This window comes from Pipistrellus kuhlii, unplaced genomic scaffold (genome assembly GCF_014108245.1).
Source record: "Pipistrellus kuhlii isolate mPipKuh1 unplaced genomic scaffold, mPipKuh1.p scaffold_m20_p_2, whole genome shotgun sequence".
NCBI lineage: Eukaryota > Metazoa > Chordata > Mammalia > Chiroptera > Vespertilionidae > Pipistrellus > Pipistrellus kuhlii.
Window position 1 is genome coordinate 64298836 of NW_023425515.1, and position 19428 is coordinate 64318263.

The 19428-nt window shown below is 37.2% G+C and overlaps 1 protein-coding gene across 1 annotated transcript; it reads left to right on the plus strand.

Annotated features, from left to right (window-relative positions):
- Window positions 1–1339: 1339 nt before the first annotated feature.
- LOC123652617 lies at window positions 1340–19168 on the plus strand. The gene is given in 6 exon segments (XM_045583785.1): window positions 1340–1676; window positions 2363–2389; window positions 12559–12570; window positions 18670–18722; window positions 18725–19019; window positions 19158–19168. Coding segments are annotated over 6 exon segments (735 nt in total).
- The last annotated feature ends 260 nt before the right edge of the window (window positions 19169–19428 follow it).

Below are 19428 nucleotides of genomic sequence, written 5' to 3' on the forward strand. Positions count from 1 at the left end.
AGTGGTTAGGGGGTAATCAGGCTGGCAGGCAGAAACAGTTACAGGCAATCAGGAAATCAGGCAGGTGAGCAGTTGGGAGCCAGCAGTACTGGATTGTGAGACAGATATCTGACTGCCCATTTAGGTGGACAGTTTAACATCCCTCAAGGGGTCCCAGATTGAAGAGGGTGCAGGCTGGGCTGAGAGACACCCCCCACCCCGTGCATGAATTTCGTGCACTGGGCCTCTAGTAGAATAATAATGTATTATGTTCCAGAGTTTTATTCCCAATTCGTGTAAAAGGAAGAAATTGTAAGGATGAACTATTAAAGGTGATATTTATATTGGCGCTTTGATTTTTTTTTTTTTCAGGGAAAATCTAAATAACTTCTTAAATAGAAGAGTTAATAAATGACTTAAAATGTGGAAGAGAACTACAATTTCTCTACCATCTTGCACATTTACGTGAAAGATGGGTGATTGCAATTACCTTCCCAATCCCTATTTTGTAAGACAACTAGTAGTTTATCCTATTGAGAAGTTTTTATAGGATATACCTACTTATTAGCAATATCTGTTCTTGATTCAACTGTTAGATTTATTTTTTGAGTGGTTTATGGTTTTTAGGAATACCTGTAACATTCAATTGGAAATTATTGTTCTATAGTTTCAGTGAAATGTGAGAGTGAGAAAATGCCCTTCAATTATATATAACTTTTTATAGTATTTGCATACCAAATGTCCATTGCTGTCTGTATTTTTCAATGAGATATAGCCAGAGTTTATTTTTTTGTCCTTAGAATTCTAAGACTTTCCATCTTAGAGGTAAGATGTGATGTGATTCATCCAATTTACTTTTTATATTTAAGTACAGTATAGCTCAACACATTGCTTGGAAATGCAACAGAAAAATAGTGATAAACTTCATATGGGTTTAGCAAGCTCTTTTCGAGGCAGTACAAAGAAATTGAGACTGAATATAATATTTGGCTTGACTTTCTGTTCAAAAATTTTCTATGGTAAGAACAACATTTTCTATGTACATCAGAAAGCAGCAATGATGACTTCAAAGCTTCTAAAGCCAAATAAACAACTGTATTTTCCAACGCAGGTTTTTGAATTCATTCTTAATACTCTTGGTAATGTATAATTTGTATTTCTGAGAATGAATAAGGAATCATTACAATGGTGTCCACCATATGTGTATGCTAATATTAAGTAACTTGTTTCACTTTTTCACCTGGACTGCCTTCTCTCTAAAGCTCCACTGCTTACTTAAAGGGACAGTTGAAGTCTTGCTCATTTATCTTAAGGATTTGTAGCATCCCTAAGACCTTACCTTCTAAAATTCAATAGTGAAATGAAACAATTTTCTTTTTCTTTTCCAGTTTCGGCTCACCTATTATTTAATATAATCGAATCTGTAGAATACACCAGTGCCAAAAAAACTATTATCATCCCATGCTTAGCCACTAATGTGGAGACAGAGAGCCTTAGAGAAATGTTTGTAAAGTGGAAATTCAGAGATAAATTCATTTTCTACTATGATGGATATGAAAATGAATCCACTCCCATCAGTGAATTTTCAAGTGCACACATCATACCAGACAAACTACTAGCAGGCAATGCCTCTTTGATAATGGACCAGAGACAAGCTTCCCCAGGAACATACACTTGCGAAGTAACAGAGTTTCTGGGTTTAATTAAATAACTGAGGCTATAGCGAATTCAGTGCCTCAAATAAGCCATCACAATTCTAACCATCAAGTTAAAATTTGGCTTGATTTTAGTGTAAGTTTTATTGTGACCTTCTTTTGTGGAAACTGATGTTCTCGGTTCTGTGATGGTTTATCATCTTCAAGGCTTACCTCAGATATGTTTCAGGTTCAGTTCTCAACCACCATAACAAAATGAGTAAGAAATCCAACCTTTTGGAGAAGGAAGATGGCTGCCAATGGGAAGGCAGACTGCTAGATAGTGCGTAAATGAGAGAACAAAGGGAAAGTGTGTGGTCACACAGGGAGTGTTTGTGAGTTGAAGGACAGTTATACTTCTGGGGACTGTGGTGGATTGCTGGACGGGGTTCTCCTGATTGGGCAGCCTCCACTGCTGCTGGGATCCCTCCTTGAGCTACCGTCTCTGGCATGGAGACTGCACCATCTAGAAGTGAAGAGTGGATGTTATTGGAAGCCTGAAAACTCTGGCAATTTACAACAAGGGCACCCGTGTACTGCTGTGACTCTGGAAACAGGTCCCCAAGCAGCACCTGCACACAGATTTGGAGGAGTTCTGCACCCTCTCGCAGAAAGATCATATTTCACCTGGAGTAAAGTGAGGACTGTGTTCCGGATAGGAGAGAGAAATGTGCACATGGGAGCCAGAGGATCTGGGGAAGTCTCCACCCAAAAAAGTCCACATCCTATTGGGCAGGCATGATCCATGAATGTGGAAGGGAATCCACATGGATGCTAACAAAATGGAACTCTAAAAAGCAACCCTTAGCTGAACTGGGTGCAAAAGCGTTGCTTAAAAATTTTAAGAATAAGAGACTACTTAGACATAAGGAGAAAAAAGACTGCACAGACTTATGCTTCAGCGCCAGATTTCGTGCACTTACTTTGGCTCTTTTCTCTCTCTCTCTTTCTCTTTTTTTTTTTCTCTTTAAATCTTTGCTTTTAATTACTAAGCTCAATACATAGGATCATCCAATTGGGGACACTCTAAGAAACTGCAGGGGAAAGTTGTTTTGGTGGAACCTGGTGACCAGGGTGGGGAATAATGATCAGAAAACCAGCTCTGGGGCAGCCCATTCCCCCAAAGCAGTATTATGTGCAACAGGGAAATCAAAATCTAAACACTAGCTAGAGAGGACCTATAGATCCAGAGGTCAATCCAGAATCACTGCCACCCGGGGATTGAATCACAAATTGACTCTGTGTAAACACAAATAAAGGAGTATAAGAAACAAAGAAATATTATCTGCTTGAAAATCAGGACTATGGCCTACAACACTGAGGAGCAGTGGAATGCAGGAATCTTCAAAACTGTCCTGACTAGGAAACAGGCATGCCAAACAGAACAGTAGAGGAAGTGAATGACCTCCACTGCTGCACTCCCCCCCCCCCCATCTTTTACTTTAGAAACTAATTTTTTCCTTACTTTATTTTACCTTTTTAATTATTACATTTTTTATTTTTAATCAGTATTATTACTACTACTATTTTACCTTTTTTAAAGTGTCATTCTATTTTATTTTGGGATCAGTGTTCTACATTCTATTTTCATCTTTGGCATCATTTTACTCTATCTCAACTTTACCTTTATGCCAACACTCTCTTCTTCCCTTTTCCAATTTTGTTGTCTTGTTTTTCTTACCCCATTCCTGGTTTAAATTTTCCCTATTTCTTCTTTTCACCCCATGTTAAAATTTTACCCTATTTATATGTCTAATTCGAATCCCCTGCTCTTAGTCCATACAAATATCTCTCTTCTCTTTATTCACTATCAAAAATTTTTTTCACTCTTTTTTGTTGTTGTTTGCTTAATTGTTGATTACTTGGTTTTCAATGCTTGTTTGTGAGATTGTTTTGCATTTTCTTTTTGTTCTGTTTTCATTTGTTTTTGTTTGTTTTTGTTTCTGTTTTCCCTTGCCTCACCTGATATTAGTTGTTTGTAGTTTGCATTCATCTATAGGTATTTCATGTTGGCATTTGTTGGAATTAGTGACTGTTCTATTGGAGTTTTCTCCCCAAATAAATAGTTTTTCCCCTCTTCTTTTTTATTCTCTTTCTTTTCTCTCTTTCTTTTATTTTCCTTTTCCACTTTCATTTATGATTCTCTCTCTCTCCCCTCTCCCCTTTCTAATTTTTTTCCTCTTCTTCTTTCTTAATTATTCCCTAATTCTCTTTTCTCTGGTGGTCATCTTTATATGGGGTTATTACTATCATCAATACATTTGTGTTCAGTACCTTGTGTGTTGTGCGTTTTGTGCCTTTAAATCAATGAGGTGAGAGAGAACAACATAACCAGAAACCCGGAGAAGAGAGATTATGGGGAGTCAAAAAAAGAGCCTGCATATGAAAGAACAGCAGGCATCACCAGAAAATGAAGTAAATGAAATGAAGGCAAGCAACCTGTCAGAAAAAGAATCAGAGAAATGGACATAAGGTGGATGAAAAGAATGGAAGATAAATTCAAGAATATGTATAAGAGCCAGTAGGAAATGAAGAAGAACAAAGAAAAAATGAAAAATTACATCACTGCTATAAAGAACTCAATAAAAAGCATCAACAGTAAACTAGAAGAAACAGAGGACCACATCAGTGAGCTAGAATACAAGGTCAGAAAATATACTCAAGCACAGTAGCTTCTGGAAAAAAAATTTAAAAGCAGGAGGAGAGCCTAAGTGAACTTTGAGACAACACAAAATGAAACAATATCTGCATAATAGGGATGCCAAAGGAGAGTAAACTGAGCAAAGAATAAAAAATCTGTGTGGAGAAATAATGACAGAAAACTTCCCTGATATAGAAAAGAAAAAACTCACAAACATCCAAACAGCTCACAGAGTCCCAAACAAAATAAATGCCAAAAGACTAATACCAAGGCACATTATAATTAAATTGGCAAATTCCAAGGACAAACTAAGAATCTTAAAAGTAGCCAGAGAGATATAGAAACTTACGTAAAAAGGATCCCCCATCAGACTAGCAACTTATTTTTCAACAGAAACATATCAGTCCAGAAGGGAATGGAATGAAGTATATAAAACCATGAGTCCAATAATACTGTACCAAGCAAGGCTATCAATCAAAATTGAGGGTGAAATCAGGAGCATCACAGTAAAAAAAAAAAAAAAAAAAAAAAAAAAGGACTAATGGAATTTATTGCCACCAAACCAACAATGAAAAAATGCTAAAGAGTCTACAGTAAAAAGAAGAAATAAGAAACAAAGAAGGATCACAGGGGTAAAGAATAAAAATGGCGATAAACAAGTACTTATCAATAAAAACTTAAAATGTAAAAGGATTAAATGCCCCAATCAAAAGACATAGGGTAACTGAGTGGATAAGAAAATATGACCCATATATCTGCTGTCTAGAGGAAACCCACCTCAGAAAAAAAGACACCCACAGACTGATGGTGAAGTGATGGAAAAAGTTATTTTAGGCAAATGGAAATGAAAAAACAAAAAGCAAAAGCAAACGAATACACCTGGGGTAGCAATATTTTATATCTGACAAATTAGATCTCAAAATGAAGAACATAAAAAGAGATAAGGTAGGTCATTTCATAATACTAAAGGGAGCAACCCAACAAGAAGAAACAACTCTGGTAAACATATATGCACCCAATACAGGAGCATCCAGATACATTAAAAAAAATAAAAATAAATAAAAAAAAACACTTCTGGCCAAAACCGGTTTGGCTCAATGGATAGAGCATCGGCTTGGGGACTGAAGGGCCCCGGGTTTTATTCCAGTCAAGGGCATGTACCTTGGTTGCGGGCATATCCCCAGTAGGGGGTGTGCAAGAGGCAGCTGATCGATGACTCTCTCTCATCGATGTTTCTAACTCTCTATCTCTCTCCTTTCCTCTCTGTACAAAAATCAATAAAATATATAAAAAAAAAATTCTAGCAAATCAGATCCAGCAATACATCAAAAAGATCATACACCATGAACCAAGTAGCATTTATCCCATGGATGCAAAATGGTACAATATTTGCAAATAAATAAATGTGATACAACAAATTGAGAGATAAAAATAACATAATCATATTAATTGTTGCAGAAAAAGCATTTGACAAAATCCAACACCCATTTTTGATAAAAACTCTCAGCAAGATGGGAATAAGAAGATCATAACCCAATGAAAGCTACATATGACAAACCCACAGCCAACATCATATTAAATGGACAAAAACTAAAAACATTTCCCCTAAGAACAGGAAAAAGATAAGGATGTCCACTCTCACCACTGCTGTTCAACATAGTACTTGAATTATTAGCCATTGCAATTAGACAAGATGAAGAAATAAAAGGCATCCAAATTGGAAAAGAAGAACTAAAATTGTCCTTATATGAAGATGACACAATACTATACTTAGATAACCCTAAAGACTCCATCAAAAAACTTATAGACTCAATAAATGAATTTGGCCATGTAGCAGGATACAAAATTAACACTAAGAAATCTATGGCATTCCTATACACCTATAATGAACTTATAAAATGAGAAATTAAAGAAAGGATCACACTTAAGCAATTCTGTGTGATAAAAAGTGCATATCATACCCCCAAGTCAGAATTGGAAGCTTTGAAAAGAAAATTCATACTCCCCCACCAACTCCCCATCGCCCATCATTATATCCACACATCCTATTACAATGTGCCAGATCAGGTAATTCTCAATAAATGTTTGCTGTATTTTTAAAAATTCTGAGCCATATAATGACCTTTCACTGCAACCACATGTTGGCCATCCTCATGGTATTCACAGAGATTGTAGAAACCAATACATTTGGCTTTTAATATAAAATAATTTTCTGTTTTATTTTTAATTTATTTGTAACTCTGGCATCACTGATTATTGTATTAATACTTTTCTATCTATGTTAATTATTTGTGTTCCTTTATTTCTTCTGTTCAAAATCTTTCCTTCCCTTTACTGTTCTATCAAAAGGCAGTAGGCAAAAGAGAGAAAATCCAAATCTGATTATTTTATTACTTATAGAATTTAAATAAGTGTTTATAGAAGATGAAGTTGTGGTCAACAGTGACATTTTTGAACTACCCTTATTCATTAATTATAGTGTAAGGGATATTTAAGTTATGGATTATTCAGGTGAATTTATTTGAATTTAATTAATAACACTAATTATATTAATTATATTTAAATCAGCTTTATATTTCTGTATAATATAACAAAGTGCAATTAGTCCTTCCTGTATTCTGTAGGAAATCCATTTTCTAAGCTTCTGTTATGAAATTGTCCAATAAGCAAGCTAGGGACATGGTAAGGTGATCAGAGCTTTTGAAGAACAGTGCAAGGAATAGACTTACGATATAGGCAATCAGTAATGCTGAAATGAACTAATGAATATATGCAATTGGTCAACATCCTTAGGGAAATAAAATGTAATTGTTCAACTTTCTCTTCCACCAGGGTGAAATCCATTGCAGAACAAAGTTTATTTTTCTCTCTATGGAGAAGAATAATTTGTATTAATGTCTGAGTTCTACAGCTTATACAATACAGTGAAAGGCACAGGCCCCTACAAAACCAGATATTCCCAAAGAATTTGTCAGACAATGCTCAGATCCCCACTAAAAGGACACTAGCTAATCCATTTGTCCATTTCAAAATTGTACACCATAGTTTCTGACACTTCTAATTCCAGCATCAAAACCACTTTCTTCTCTCCTTGTTGTACACTATAGCCACCCCCTCAATGCATCTTTCTGAGGGAAAATAATTCAGAAGCCCAAGATTTTGAAAAATGCAGCCAGAAATCCAGGTTTTGCCTGGGGTTTTTCTACTTTTGGGATGGCTAGAAGCTTAGAGAACTCAGAAGAAATAAGCCTGTGAACCACAAGCTTGGTTCAGACTGCAAATTCCCAGAAACATAACAACTAACACTTCCCAGTAAGAGAAGGTTTAGATCATTGCATGAAAATGCTCTTTTGCCCAGTTTTTAGAGTTTTACCTGTATATGCAAGGCACAGCATTACAGTATTTGCTCCTATGATATTTACCACAACTCTGTGAAGCTATCTGGTCTTCATTACTGATCCTCTTACTAGCAGAGAGTAAACCAAGGCACAGAAAATTTATGCGGATTGCTTCAGGTCACATACTGACAAGGGACAGGTAGCATTTATACTTAGGTTTTCTCAACATTGTTCATTTCATATTTCACTATGAATCCTAACATTCACTTCAATGGCCATTTATTGAATAATATAGTCCTATAATAATGAGGTGGTATGGCCCTGAGTTTTATTCCCAATTCATATACAGGGATAATTGTAAGAATAAAATCTTAAAGTTAATATTTATTTTGTTAGTGCTTTGTTGTTTAAGGGAAAATTCAACTCAGTACTTAGATAAAAGTTAAATGGCTAAAAAATATGTAAGAAAATTACAACTTCTCCACTACATTGCATATTTCAGGTGAAAGATGAGTATTTGCAATTACTTTTCCATCCTTTATTTTTGTAAGACAACAGGTAGTTTAAAGTACTGAGAACTTTTTAATAGGATATATCTACTTAGTAGCAATATCTGTTCCTGATTTCAACTCTTAGATTTATTTTGAGCGTTTTATGGTTTTGAGGAAGAAGAAATACCTGAAATATGAATTTGGAAATTGTTGTTCTATAGTTTCATTGAAATGTGGAGCGAGAAAATGCCTTTCAATTGTTTATATCTGTTTATACTATTTGCATACCAAATGTCCATTGCTGTCTGTATTTTGCAATGGGATTTAGGCAGAGAATATTTTTTTGAACTTAGCATTCTAAGACTTTTCATCTTAGAGGAAATATGTGATTTGATTTGTCCAACTTAATTTTTATATTAAAGTACAGTATATCTCATGACATTGCTTGGAAATATAAACTAAAAATAGAGATGAACTTCATATAGACACACTTGTGTCCAGCCTCTTCAGGTAATTAGGAAGGCTGAGCCACTGGGCCCTATAGGACAGCCTTATGTCTTCTTTTGGAAGTTCTAGGACTCTTTAACCCAGCTGCAGTTTTTAGGTTTTAGATAGCAAAAGACTAGGATATTCATATGCAAATGCCTCTGTGCAAGGCTTGGGTTTGATTCAGGTCAAGGACATGTACCTTGGTTGGGAGCACTACTTTTCTGCCAGCATTTCGTGTTATGAAATGTCTATTACCAGATTACCAAAAGAGTGTGAATTCTGATGGAATATTCTGACATTGTTTAGGATTAGGAACCAGGACATCTGATTCTACAACTTAACTTTTTGCCTCTATTGAACTTTTTAAGTTATTTCACTGAGTCCAAGTTATCTCATCTCTACATGGGGATGGAAAGATATGCCTGCTTTTATGTATTCTCCAGTCTAACAAGCATCATGAGATTCCTTGTGTACCCGTCCTTTGTAAACCAAAGTACTTTGCAAATGTTAGTTGTCTCCCTGGTACGTTTTATTTTATGAATTGAGGAACTGAGGTGCTAAAGCTGGGTTGTCATGAGAAGGGAGGGCAATCTCATTATCTAAAAGTCAACTAATTGAGGACCCTAATCACACCAAGAAAAAAATCTCTTTGGTCACATGACAGAACAATCCTGGGAAAGAAATCCATCCTCTTCCCAGTCCCACCTGTACTGCAAAGGAAAGAAACTATAAAATGCTGATGGCAGCGATTCTGGTTTGTTTAAATAACTGAGGCTATTCCCAATTCAGTGCCTCAAAAAAGCCATCACAATCTTAAAACATCAAGTTAAAATTTGATGCACCTATTAGAGTAGCCACCAGAGACTGACTTTGTAACAAGAAAGTTCATCATTTAGGATATTTATTTACTTATTTATTTTTAATATATTTTATTTATTTTTTTTACAGAAAGGGAGAAGGACAGAGAGACAGAAACATCGATGAGAGAGAAACATCGACCAGCTGCCTCTTGCACACCCCCTACCAGGGATGTGCCTGCAACCAAGGTACATGCCCTTGACCAGAATCAAACCTGGAACCTTTCAGTCCGCAGGCCGACGCTGTACCACTGAGCCAAACTGGTTTTGGCTCATCATTTAGGATAAATGTTACTGAACAGTTTTTAAAGGTCTTTTCCTTAAGTTTGAATATTGTGCCTCTGTAATACAGTGAGATATTGAAAGAAAGTGCAGGGATTAGTCAAAACAATATATGCATAACACAGACCACTGTGTGGAGATAGCCAGAGGTAAAGGGGTGGGGGGAGTGTAGATGGAGGTTGTCAGAGGGAAGAGGGAATGGGGACAGAAGGATGCAGAGTGTAGATGGTATTTCATTGAGTTGTACACTTGAAACCAGTATAGTTTTGGGAATCAATATCATTCCGATAAATTTATTTATTTATTTATTTATTTATTTATTTATTTATTTATTATTTTAAGGAAGGCCTTGTTATACTGTGGCTTGGAGCCACATTTTGAATCCATTTTTTTTCAAACTGGAGAGACATTGGAGGGATGATCCTGGGGCCCGGGATGGAGCAAGAAAGAACACAGGAGCCTTGGAAAGGGGCAGGGACAGTGAATACCCTGTGAGAGAAGGAATACACCCCAAGTTTCTCATGGAGAGGCATGCTGGACCATAAGCCTCTCATGGAGAGGGAGGCTGGAGATTAGTGCTGGGATAGTGTTGGGCAAGGCTAGGCTTTCCCTCAAAGCCTGGCCTCCATCAGCTGGGGGTCTTGGCTGAACTTCAGGGAATATGGATGAGTCCAGGAATCCGAGTGACTCCCTTCAGTGGCCACATTGCCTGAGCTGGGAGCAGGTGTCTGGCCAGAGCTCTAGAACTCGAACAGCAACCTGGTCTGTGGGACCAGCTTTGATGGGCAGCGAAGCCACAGGGTTCTGACTGTGAAGGTGGTGACTGCTCCTGTTGCTGCCCTGGAGGTGAGGGCAGTGGCAGCTGTCCCTTTGCAGTCACAAGTGAGATGTGGTTTCTCTTTTTGCTGTTGCTGCTGGGATTTGCTAGCTGAGGTGAGTGGCCCCTATCATGGCTCTGCAGATGGAGTCTCCACCTCCTTGGTGTCCAGCAGGGTTTGCCTTGTGCCCTGCTGGCCCTGCAACTCCCTTGAGTGGGTGACTGGTGCGGGATGCAAGGGCCCTGCTTGTCCTGACAGGAAAGTTGGGAGCCAGATGGTACTCAGGCTCCTCCCTTCCTCCCTTCCTTTTTCCTTCCTCTCCCTACCTCTCTTCCTTCCTCTCACTCCTCTTCATCTTACCAGGTGACAGCCAGTTCATCTTGCCCTGCACTGGGCTTCCAGACACAGGTACCAGGAAGACTCCACACCAAGCAACTTGAGCGGAAATTAACTAGAGAGAAAGGGCCTGATCAGAGGCCATTGGGTGGCAGCTGTGAGGGTCTTCTCCTTTGAACACCTCTTCCCTCCTAAATGCACTAAGGAAGAAGGCGGGAGAATGAGAGAGCCTGGCATCTTTCAATGGAAGTGCATATTTTGGCGAAGTCTGAAAGATTTTTTTTTTTTACTTGTTTACCCTCCCACATGAACATGGAAGGTAAGGGAGACATAACTGATACAATTAAGTTTCATTTCCAACACACCATTTATTTATTTATTTAATTATTTTTAAAATATATTTTTATTGATTTTTTTACAGAGAGGAAGAGAGAGGGATAGAAAGTTAGAAACATTGATGAGAGAGAATCATTGATCTGCTGCCTCTTGCACATCCCCTACTGGGGATGTGCCCACAACCAAGGTACATGCCCTTGACCGGAATCGAACCCGGGACCCTTCAGTCTGCAGGCCAATGCTCTATCCACTGAACCAAACTGGTTTCTGCCCAACACACCATTTAATCAGAAGAATCCTCCCTTCCCCACCCCATCCCACCCCTTCTTTTTTTTTTTTTTTTTTTTTAACTTATTTAACTCTAGAAATAGACTTTCTGGAAATTCAACCTCCCCATTCCATCAACCACTTTAATAGAGTCCAAAGAGCCCATTTAAGTTTCCCTTGTTTTGTGTAACAGTTTAACTGCAAAGGAATTCACTTGAAATACGAAGACAATTGGCAGTTAAGTGTAATTTGGTGTTCTTCTATGCCAAAGGCATTTAGGCCCCAAGCTTTGGGAAACTATTATTTTTTAAGAATGTGTGCTTTATAAAAATTGAAGAAAACCAATTTTTCTTGGTGATTTCTTGGTGTGGCTCTATATGCTATGCCTGTCATATTTCACATGCAAAGACTCATTTGTTAACTATTTCTAAGATTCATATTGAGTTTGAGTAACATAACAAGCAATTGTTATATTTAATTCTATAATTTGAACTTAATTACAGTTAAACTGATTATTAGCCTTACTGTGACATTCATAAAGCCTTGTGACTTAAGCTGCTTTCAAGATGCTCTTAAGACCTTTCCTGTCACTCTCCCCATTCTCCGAAAATCCTGGGATGGTTGGAGCTGTTTATAATCACTATGTCTATTATCTGAAGGGTTGATATTGGATCAAGTAGTGTTCCCTGTCATTATCATTAATGGATCATTGTTGTTACTATCAAAATAACTAAAATAATACTGCTTTCAGAAACCTGTTTCCTGATCAGAATGTATATTGAACCACATTGTAAATTGTGATGTGGTATTACTAAATTGGGCTGTAGGCATCAAAAGCTATTCTGAAGAATAAAAATGATAAATCATATATAATTTTAAAAACAAGGGTCCTGTTTTTAAATAGATAATAAAAAACTGCTAGAATGTTATTTTGGGGAACAGGATTTCTGTTAGTAATAGTTAAGAACATGTATAACAAACATGCATTTACATATAATATTAATGTGCTCAAGACCCTATAAAGTCAGAGAATTCAGAATATGTTATCTTAGCCTACTAAATTAATAACCTATAAAAGAAAAATGGAATAGAGGCCTTATGCACTTGAGCTGTGTCGATCCTATATAATAAAAGTGTAATATGCCAATGGACCAAACTGCTGAATGACTGGTCTGTGGGGGGCAGGACCTGTGAGCAGCCTGAGCCAGGCCAACAAAGGCTTAAGCCAGCAGGCAGAGGGAGGGGACAATGATGGGGGAAGGAGGAGCTGCAGGGACCAACAGTGTCTGAGGAGCAAAGTGGGGAGGCAGGGTGGTCCCAAGATCAGCCTTCAGGTTGCCTCCCTCAGAGGGAGGCCAGACTGCAGCACAGGAGGGAGCAGTCCTAAGCCTTCAGTTACACATCCCCTAAGAGCTCCTGGACTACAAGAGGGAACAGGCCATGCTGAGGAACCCCACTCTAGTGCACAATTCTTTTTTCACAAGGCTTATAGTTATTGGATAAAAACCAATGGATTTCTGTGTGTTTAATATTTAGTTATAAAAGGGAACCTGTGAAGAGATGCTAACAGCCTGAGAGCACAAGAAGTTATAAATCGAGGTATTTGAAAGATTAAGTTTAGACTGTAGAATGAGGAAGAGAGTTCATGGACTATTATGGTCATTTGTACTCAGACTTTTGCTTTTGTTACCAGTTGGGATTATTGCCTGGAGCCTTGGTTCTTTTTGTCAATGCACAGAAGAACATAAGATCAACAGAAAATAAAAGTGAAGCAAAATGGGACTTATTGAAAATATATCCGAAATGAGAGGCCAGACAGTCAACAGAGTATGGGAGACAAAATGGCAAGATCAGCCAAAGGCAGGGCTGCTGTAGCTCACTGGGAAGTCAGAGAAAAGGGAGCTTTGGAGACAGGTTGTGGAGGTGAGCCCAGGATGAGCTGCAGCTGCCTATTTCTTCATGAATACAAGTATCATGGGTTCCTTTAGAGCACATGTGTCAAACACAAGGCCCGCGGGCCAAATCCGTCCCGCCAGGCCTTGCAATGTGGCCCGCACCGCGCTGTCATCACTGCACTCTGCTGCGTTTCCATCACAGTGACAGTTTATGACTGTTCATAAACCATTCGGCCCGCGATTTAGGCTGGATTTTAGATTTTGGCCCCTTCTCTGATTGAGTTCGACACCCCTACTTTAGAGGTTAGGGAATATGTGCCTGTGGGGAAAGCAAGGGAAGGGAATAGCATTGGATTGCTCCTTGGAGGTAGAGTACATGCTAGAGAGAGCATGGCCAACAACTCTGTGGAGCCTTTCACTTGCATTCAGGGATGATTGACTGAAACTATTTTTCTTTTGAGCATGCCCTTATCAAAATGTATACAGAAAACCCACAGGGGGTGGGGTCAAAACTAAAATGCAAATATTATTATAATTAGTCAAGAGTTCTAGTAAGGTCACATTGGCATTGAGGTCATGTCGTTTCCTCTGAACTGGGGCCTAATACAGGCTGGCTCCAAACCTGCCTACTGTCAGTCTGCTGGGCCGCCCATAGAGAGGAGGTCTGAAGGCAAATTCGGTCCAAGTCTTGTTGAGGACCCCAGGGCAGACACCGCCCAACCATTCACTTAATTTTCTATGCAAAACTTTCAGATTGATTTACTAATTACTGGTAAAAGAGCACCCAGGATATTTGATTCTGACAGATCTACGCAAACGCCATAGAACCTGTACTTCCCTTCTGTTTGGTTATGTGGAGGTGAGATAGGAATTAGAGGTGACACCCTCCTCTACTTCCTTCCATACCTATGGAACAGTTGTATATGACTCCATATCTGGTCATCCCAGGAATTGAGAATATTTATACATATTTCAATATGTGTCACACTGATGGGTTAAAAGACAAGGCAGGAAATTGGGCAAGTGGAAGTTCTAACAAAATGTTATTTCTTGGGTATTCAAGCCATATATGAGCCCTCTTACTATTTCCCAAGCACTTTACAAGGCCTTCCTGGACATAGAGACAAATTTCAGACTCATGCCTCTTAATAACATACAATGCAGTTACTATGTAGCAGGGATTTTATTGTCTTTATCCTCACTTGTACTTAATATGTTTTAGATGCTTGATAAGGCCTCAATTATGGATCTTGCTGCCCTTCTCCCTGTAATTCTAGCTCAACCTTTTTAGTTCTTTTAAGGCCACTTTACAATGCAGAGGCAATTACTTTGAGTCAGAACTAAAGGCATTGTGGACACCCAAATTTTATCCCAGTCCTTGTTTGATCTCTATTGAGGAAGGATCTGACTAAATCCTCTTTTATGACCCTAATTCTAACCCCATTCTGTTTGAAGTTCCAGTTTTTCATTCCAAGTTCAAGGTCTGTGGCAAAACATATTCATTTCTAGCAGGTATTTTTACTCATGAGCTTTGCTTCATTTATCTTAGTGACTGCTGGGATTTCTTACCCCATTTCTAAACAGCCATTCCAAGCAGAAAGTTAACATGCTACTCTGCTACAAAAAAAATTTGTATTGATGTATGGTGTAAACTCTCTCAACTTCCCTCCCACCATTTCTAAACTTACCAATATCTTAGGTAACCTTCATGACTTTCTCCCTTCTCACCCAGTTTCAGAAGTATACCTATTCACCTATTTAAGGAAAAGAACATTAAAGTCTACAGCACTTTAAACTTCCACCAACTTGGAGACCTACCGAATCAATTTAATTCTTCAGTCTTGTATCTTAGGCCTTTCCTTATCCATTAGTTCTTTCACTAGAACTTGAAGACATGCTTAAGTTTTATCCCATATTGAAAACAATAAAATTAATAAGTAAGTGAATTAATGAATAAATGAATGAATGAATGAATGAATAAATGAATACAGGAAGAACAAAAAAAAAAACCTTACCCTGTACCTGTCTCCATAGACCTTCCAATATCACCTTCCATCTCTGTTCTCATCAACTGTCAAATTTAATGAAAAAAATAATTGCCTCTCTTTCCTCTTCTATTTACTTCCCAATGCAGTATGAGTTTTCACCCACTAGTCTTTCGGAATTTTTTAGATAAAGTACCCAGTGATGTAATTTTTAACCTAGGAGCTATTTGTACTTATTGCTTTGACATCTATGTTGTCCATATCAAGAAACTTTCTCCATGTCTAAGTGGAGGTCTTTGCTAATTCACCTGCTTCTCACAATACTTCTCACTTTCCTAGTTTGTACCTTTTTAACTATTTGCTCTGTAATCAATGGTATTCTCCAACACTTAATTCTCTGATACCTGCTCTGTTACTTTGAAAGGACTCTGGGTAATCTTGTTTGTGTCATGATTTCAATTTTCAGCTATATTCATGATCTGGGGAGCTTTCACATAATTAGCAAATGTTCAATAAATGGCAGCTAGAGTTGACTAACTTTGGCTCTTCTGCCAAATTTAAGGAACCTTCCTTCTCACCTGCAATTGACTTTAGTTGAAATTTTGCATTTAAATATGTACCTTCATGATTCCATAATCATGTCTATAGAAATAAGAAGTGGAGGGTCCTCTTGAATTATGGAAGAAGAATGAATCTGCTCTGATACACATTTTTGGGTATTGCTTTCTTGGGATTCATATTTTAACATTTTTACATTCATAAAGAATATAATGAAGCATACTTACTTAACTTGAGTTTAAACCATAGGTTACCAAACGAAGGCATTGTCCTTGTTTTTCTACCTTTTGAACCAAATGGGGAGACCAGTTAAATCAAGTATTAATTACAAAATTTAGTATTAAGAGTAGTGACTGTACTTGAGATGGAGTGATGGGAACAACAAAGATAGGATGAATACAGTTGAGTAGTATAGGGAAAGGTAACAGGATTAAACATCTGAACTCTGCTTTAGCAAGAAGATCCAAAGTTAGTCACCTTTAGCTGCCACTTATTGAACATTTGCTAAGTATGCGAAGACATTGAGATAAGAACATTGTGCTCCTTAACTCATTAAACTTTAACAAAATTTCCAGGAGATATATGCTATCAGTTCCCATCTTATAGATGAAAAAGCTGAGGTGCGGAGGTTAAATAATTAGCCTAAGGTTATATCTCTACAAGGGGCTAAGGCTTGAGCCAATATCTGACTCCAAAATACTTGTTCTGACCTATACATGTGGAGAAGGGTCAGGCCACTAGGCTGGGGAAACATGTGCAAAGGCATGGATATTAGAACACACAGGCATATTCATGGGATTTCAAGAGGGTCATTATAATTGAACCTTAGTTTGGAAATTAGGAAGGACAAGAGATGTAGCTGGATAAGGCATTGAAGGGCCTAGTTTGTGTTCCATGGTAATAATACATTTACTGTTTAGCCTGAAGAGAGTAAGGGGATTATTAAAGTATTGTCTGACACTTTTGTTCTTTTCTAATTCCAACATCAAAACCACTTTCTTCTCTCCTTGTTGTACACTATAGCCACCCCCTCAATGCTTCTTTCTCAGGGAAAATAATTCAGAAGCCCAAGATTTTGAAAAATGCAACCAGAATCCAGGTTTTGCCTGGGGCTCCCTACTATTGTGATGGCTAGAAGCATAGAGAACTCAGAAGAAATGAGCTTGTGAACCACAAGCTTGGTTCAGACTGCAAATTCCCAGAAACATAACAATTTGCATCTCTCAGTCAGAGAAGGTCTAGATCATTACATAAAATGCTCTTTTGCCCAGTTTTTAGAGTTTTACCTGCATATGTAAGCAGAGCATTGTTGAGAGGGCACTTGTCCATGTATTTGCTTCTTTGATATTTACCACAACTCTGTGAAGCTGTCCAGTGTTCATTTCTTTTCAAATTACTTGCAGAGAGTAAACCAAGGCACAAAAAAGTAATGTGATTTACTTAAGGTCACATACTGACAAGGGACAGGTAGCATTTATACTCAGGCTTTCTCAACATTGTTCAGTTCATATTTCATTATGAATCTTAGCATTCACTTCAATGGGCATTTATTGAATACTATTACCCTATAATAATAAGGTGTTATGGCCCTGAGTTTTATTCCCAATTTATATACAAGGAGGATTGTAAAAATAAAATCTTAAAGTTAATATCTATATTTGTTAGTGCTTTGTTGTTTCAACTAACTACTTATATCAAAGAGTCCAATGGCTGAAAAATATGGAAGAGAATTACAACTTCTCCACAATATTGCATATTTTAGGTGAAAGATGAGTATTTGTAATTACTTTTCCATCCCTTATTTTTGTAAGACAACTAGTAGTTTATCATACTGAGAAGTTTTTAATAGGATATATCTACTTAGTACCAATATCTGTTCTTGATTTCAACTGTTTGTTAAGATTTATTTTGAGTGTTTTATGGTTTTGAGGAGGAAGAAATACCTGAAATATGAATTTGGAAATTGTTGTTCTATAGTTTCATTGAAATGTGGGAGCGAGAAAATGCCTTTCAATTGTTTATATCTGTTTATACTATTTGCATACCAAATGTCCATTGCTGTCTGTATTTTCCAATAGGATATAGGCAGAGAATATTTTTTTTGTACTTAGCATTCTAAGATTTTCCATCTTAGAGGGTAGATGTAATTTGATTTCTCCTATTTAATTTTTATACTAAATTACACTATATCTCATGACATTGCTTGGAAATGCAAAGTGACAATAGAGATACACTTCACATGGTTTTAGCAAGTTCTGTTTGGAGGCAATACATAGAAGTTGAGGCTGAATATAATATTTGGTTTGATTTTCCATTAAAAATTTTTCCATGGTAAGTATAAGATTTTTCTAAATACATCAGTAAGCAACAATTGTGACTTCAAAGCTTCTGAAGCCAAATATACAACTGCATGATCCAACACAGGTTGCTGAATTCATTTTGAAAACACTTGATAATGTATACTGTGTATTACTGAGAAGGAATAAGGAATCATTACAATGGTGTCTTCCATTTGTGCATACTAATATAAAAGTAACTTGTTTCACTTTTTCAAATGGCCTGCCATCTCTCTGTAGCTGCACTGCTTACTTTAGGGGACAATTGAAGCATTGCTCTTTTATCTTACGGATTTGTAACATCTCTAAGACCTTACCTTATATAATTCAATAATGAAATGAAACTATTTTCTTTTTTCTTTTCCAGTTAAAGATCCACTATTATTTACTAAAATCAAATCTGTAGAATATACCAAAAAATAAATAAAACTGTTCTCATCCCATGTTTATTCACTAATTCGGTGGCAAAGAGCCTGAAAGAAATGTTTGTAAAGTGGAAGCTCAGAGACAAATATATTTTCAACTATGATGGAGAGAAAAACAAATCCACACCCACCAGTGAATTTTCAAGTGCACACATTGTACCAGGTGCACTATTAACAGGCAGTGCCTCTTTGGTGATGGACAAGAGCCAAGCTGTGATAGGAATATACACTTATGAAGTATCAGAATCAACTAAAGAAGGCAAAACCACAATAGAGCTAAAATATTGTATTGGTAAGAATTTCATAATCTTCCCTTTTATTTGTCCTGCTGTAGCCTAATCCTATTAGAAACTGGGCACAATGGGGCTAGGGACTCCTTTGAATCAAAAAGCAATTTATGAATAATAAATTATTACATAATGTTTTTCAGCTTTAAGATAATGATATTTACTTGCTCTTTTACTTTTCATAAATTAAATTCCTTTGATGTGTTATCTGTGAATGTTCATGTTCTCAAACTTTTGTTCTGAGAAATGTCCTGCTGGTGTAGAGGTCCATGTGTCATTTAATCTGCATTTCTGTTTGCTGCTATCAAAATACTATCTTTTATGTGATTAATTTTCCATGATATTTCCAATGATGTAGCTTTTTTTATTATCTGCACTTTGATCAAGGGCTGACAAATCCCTGCCATGTTTCAG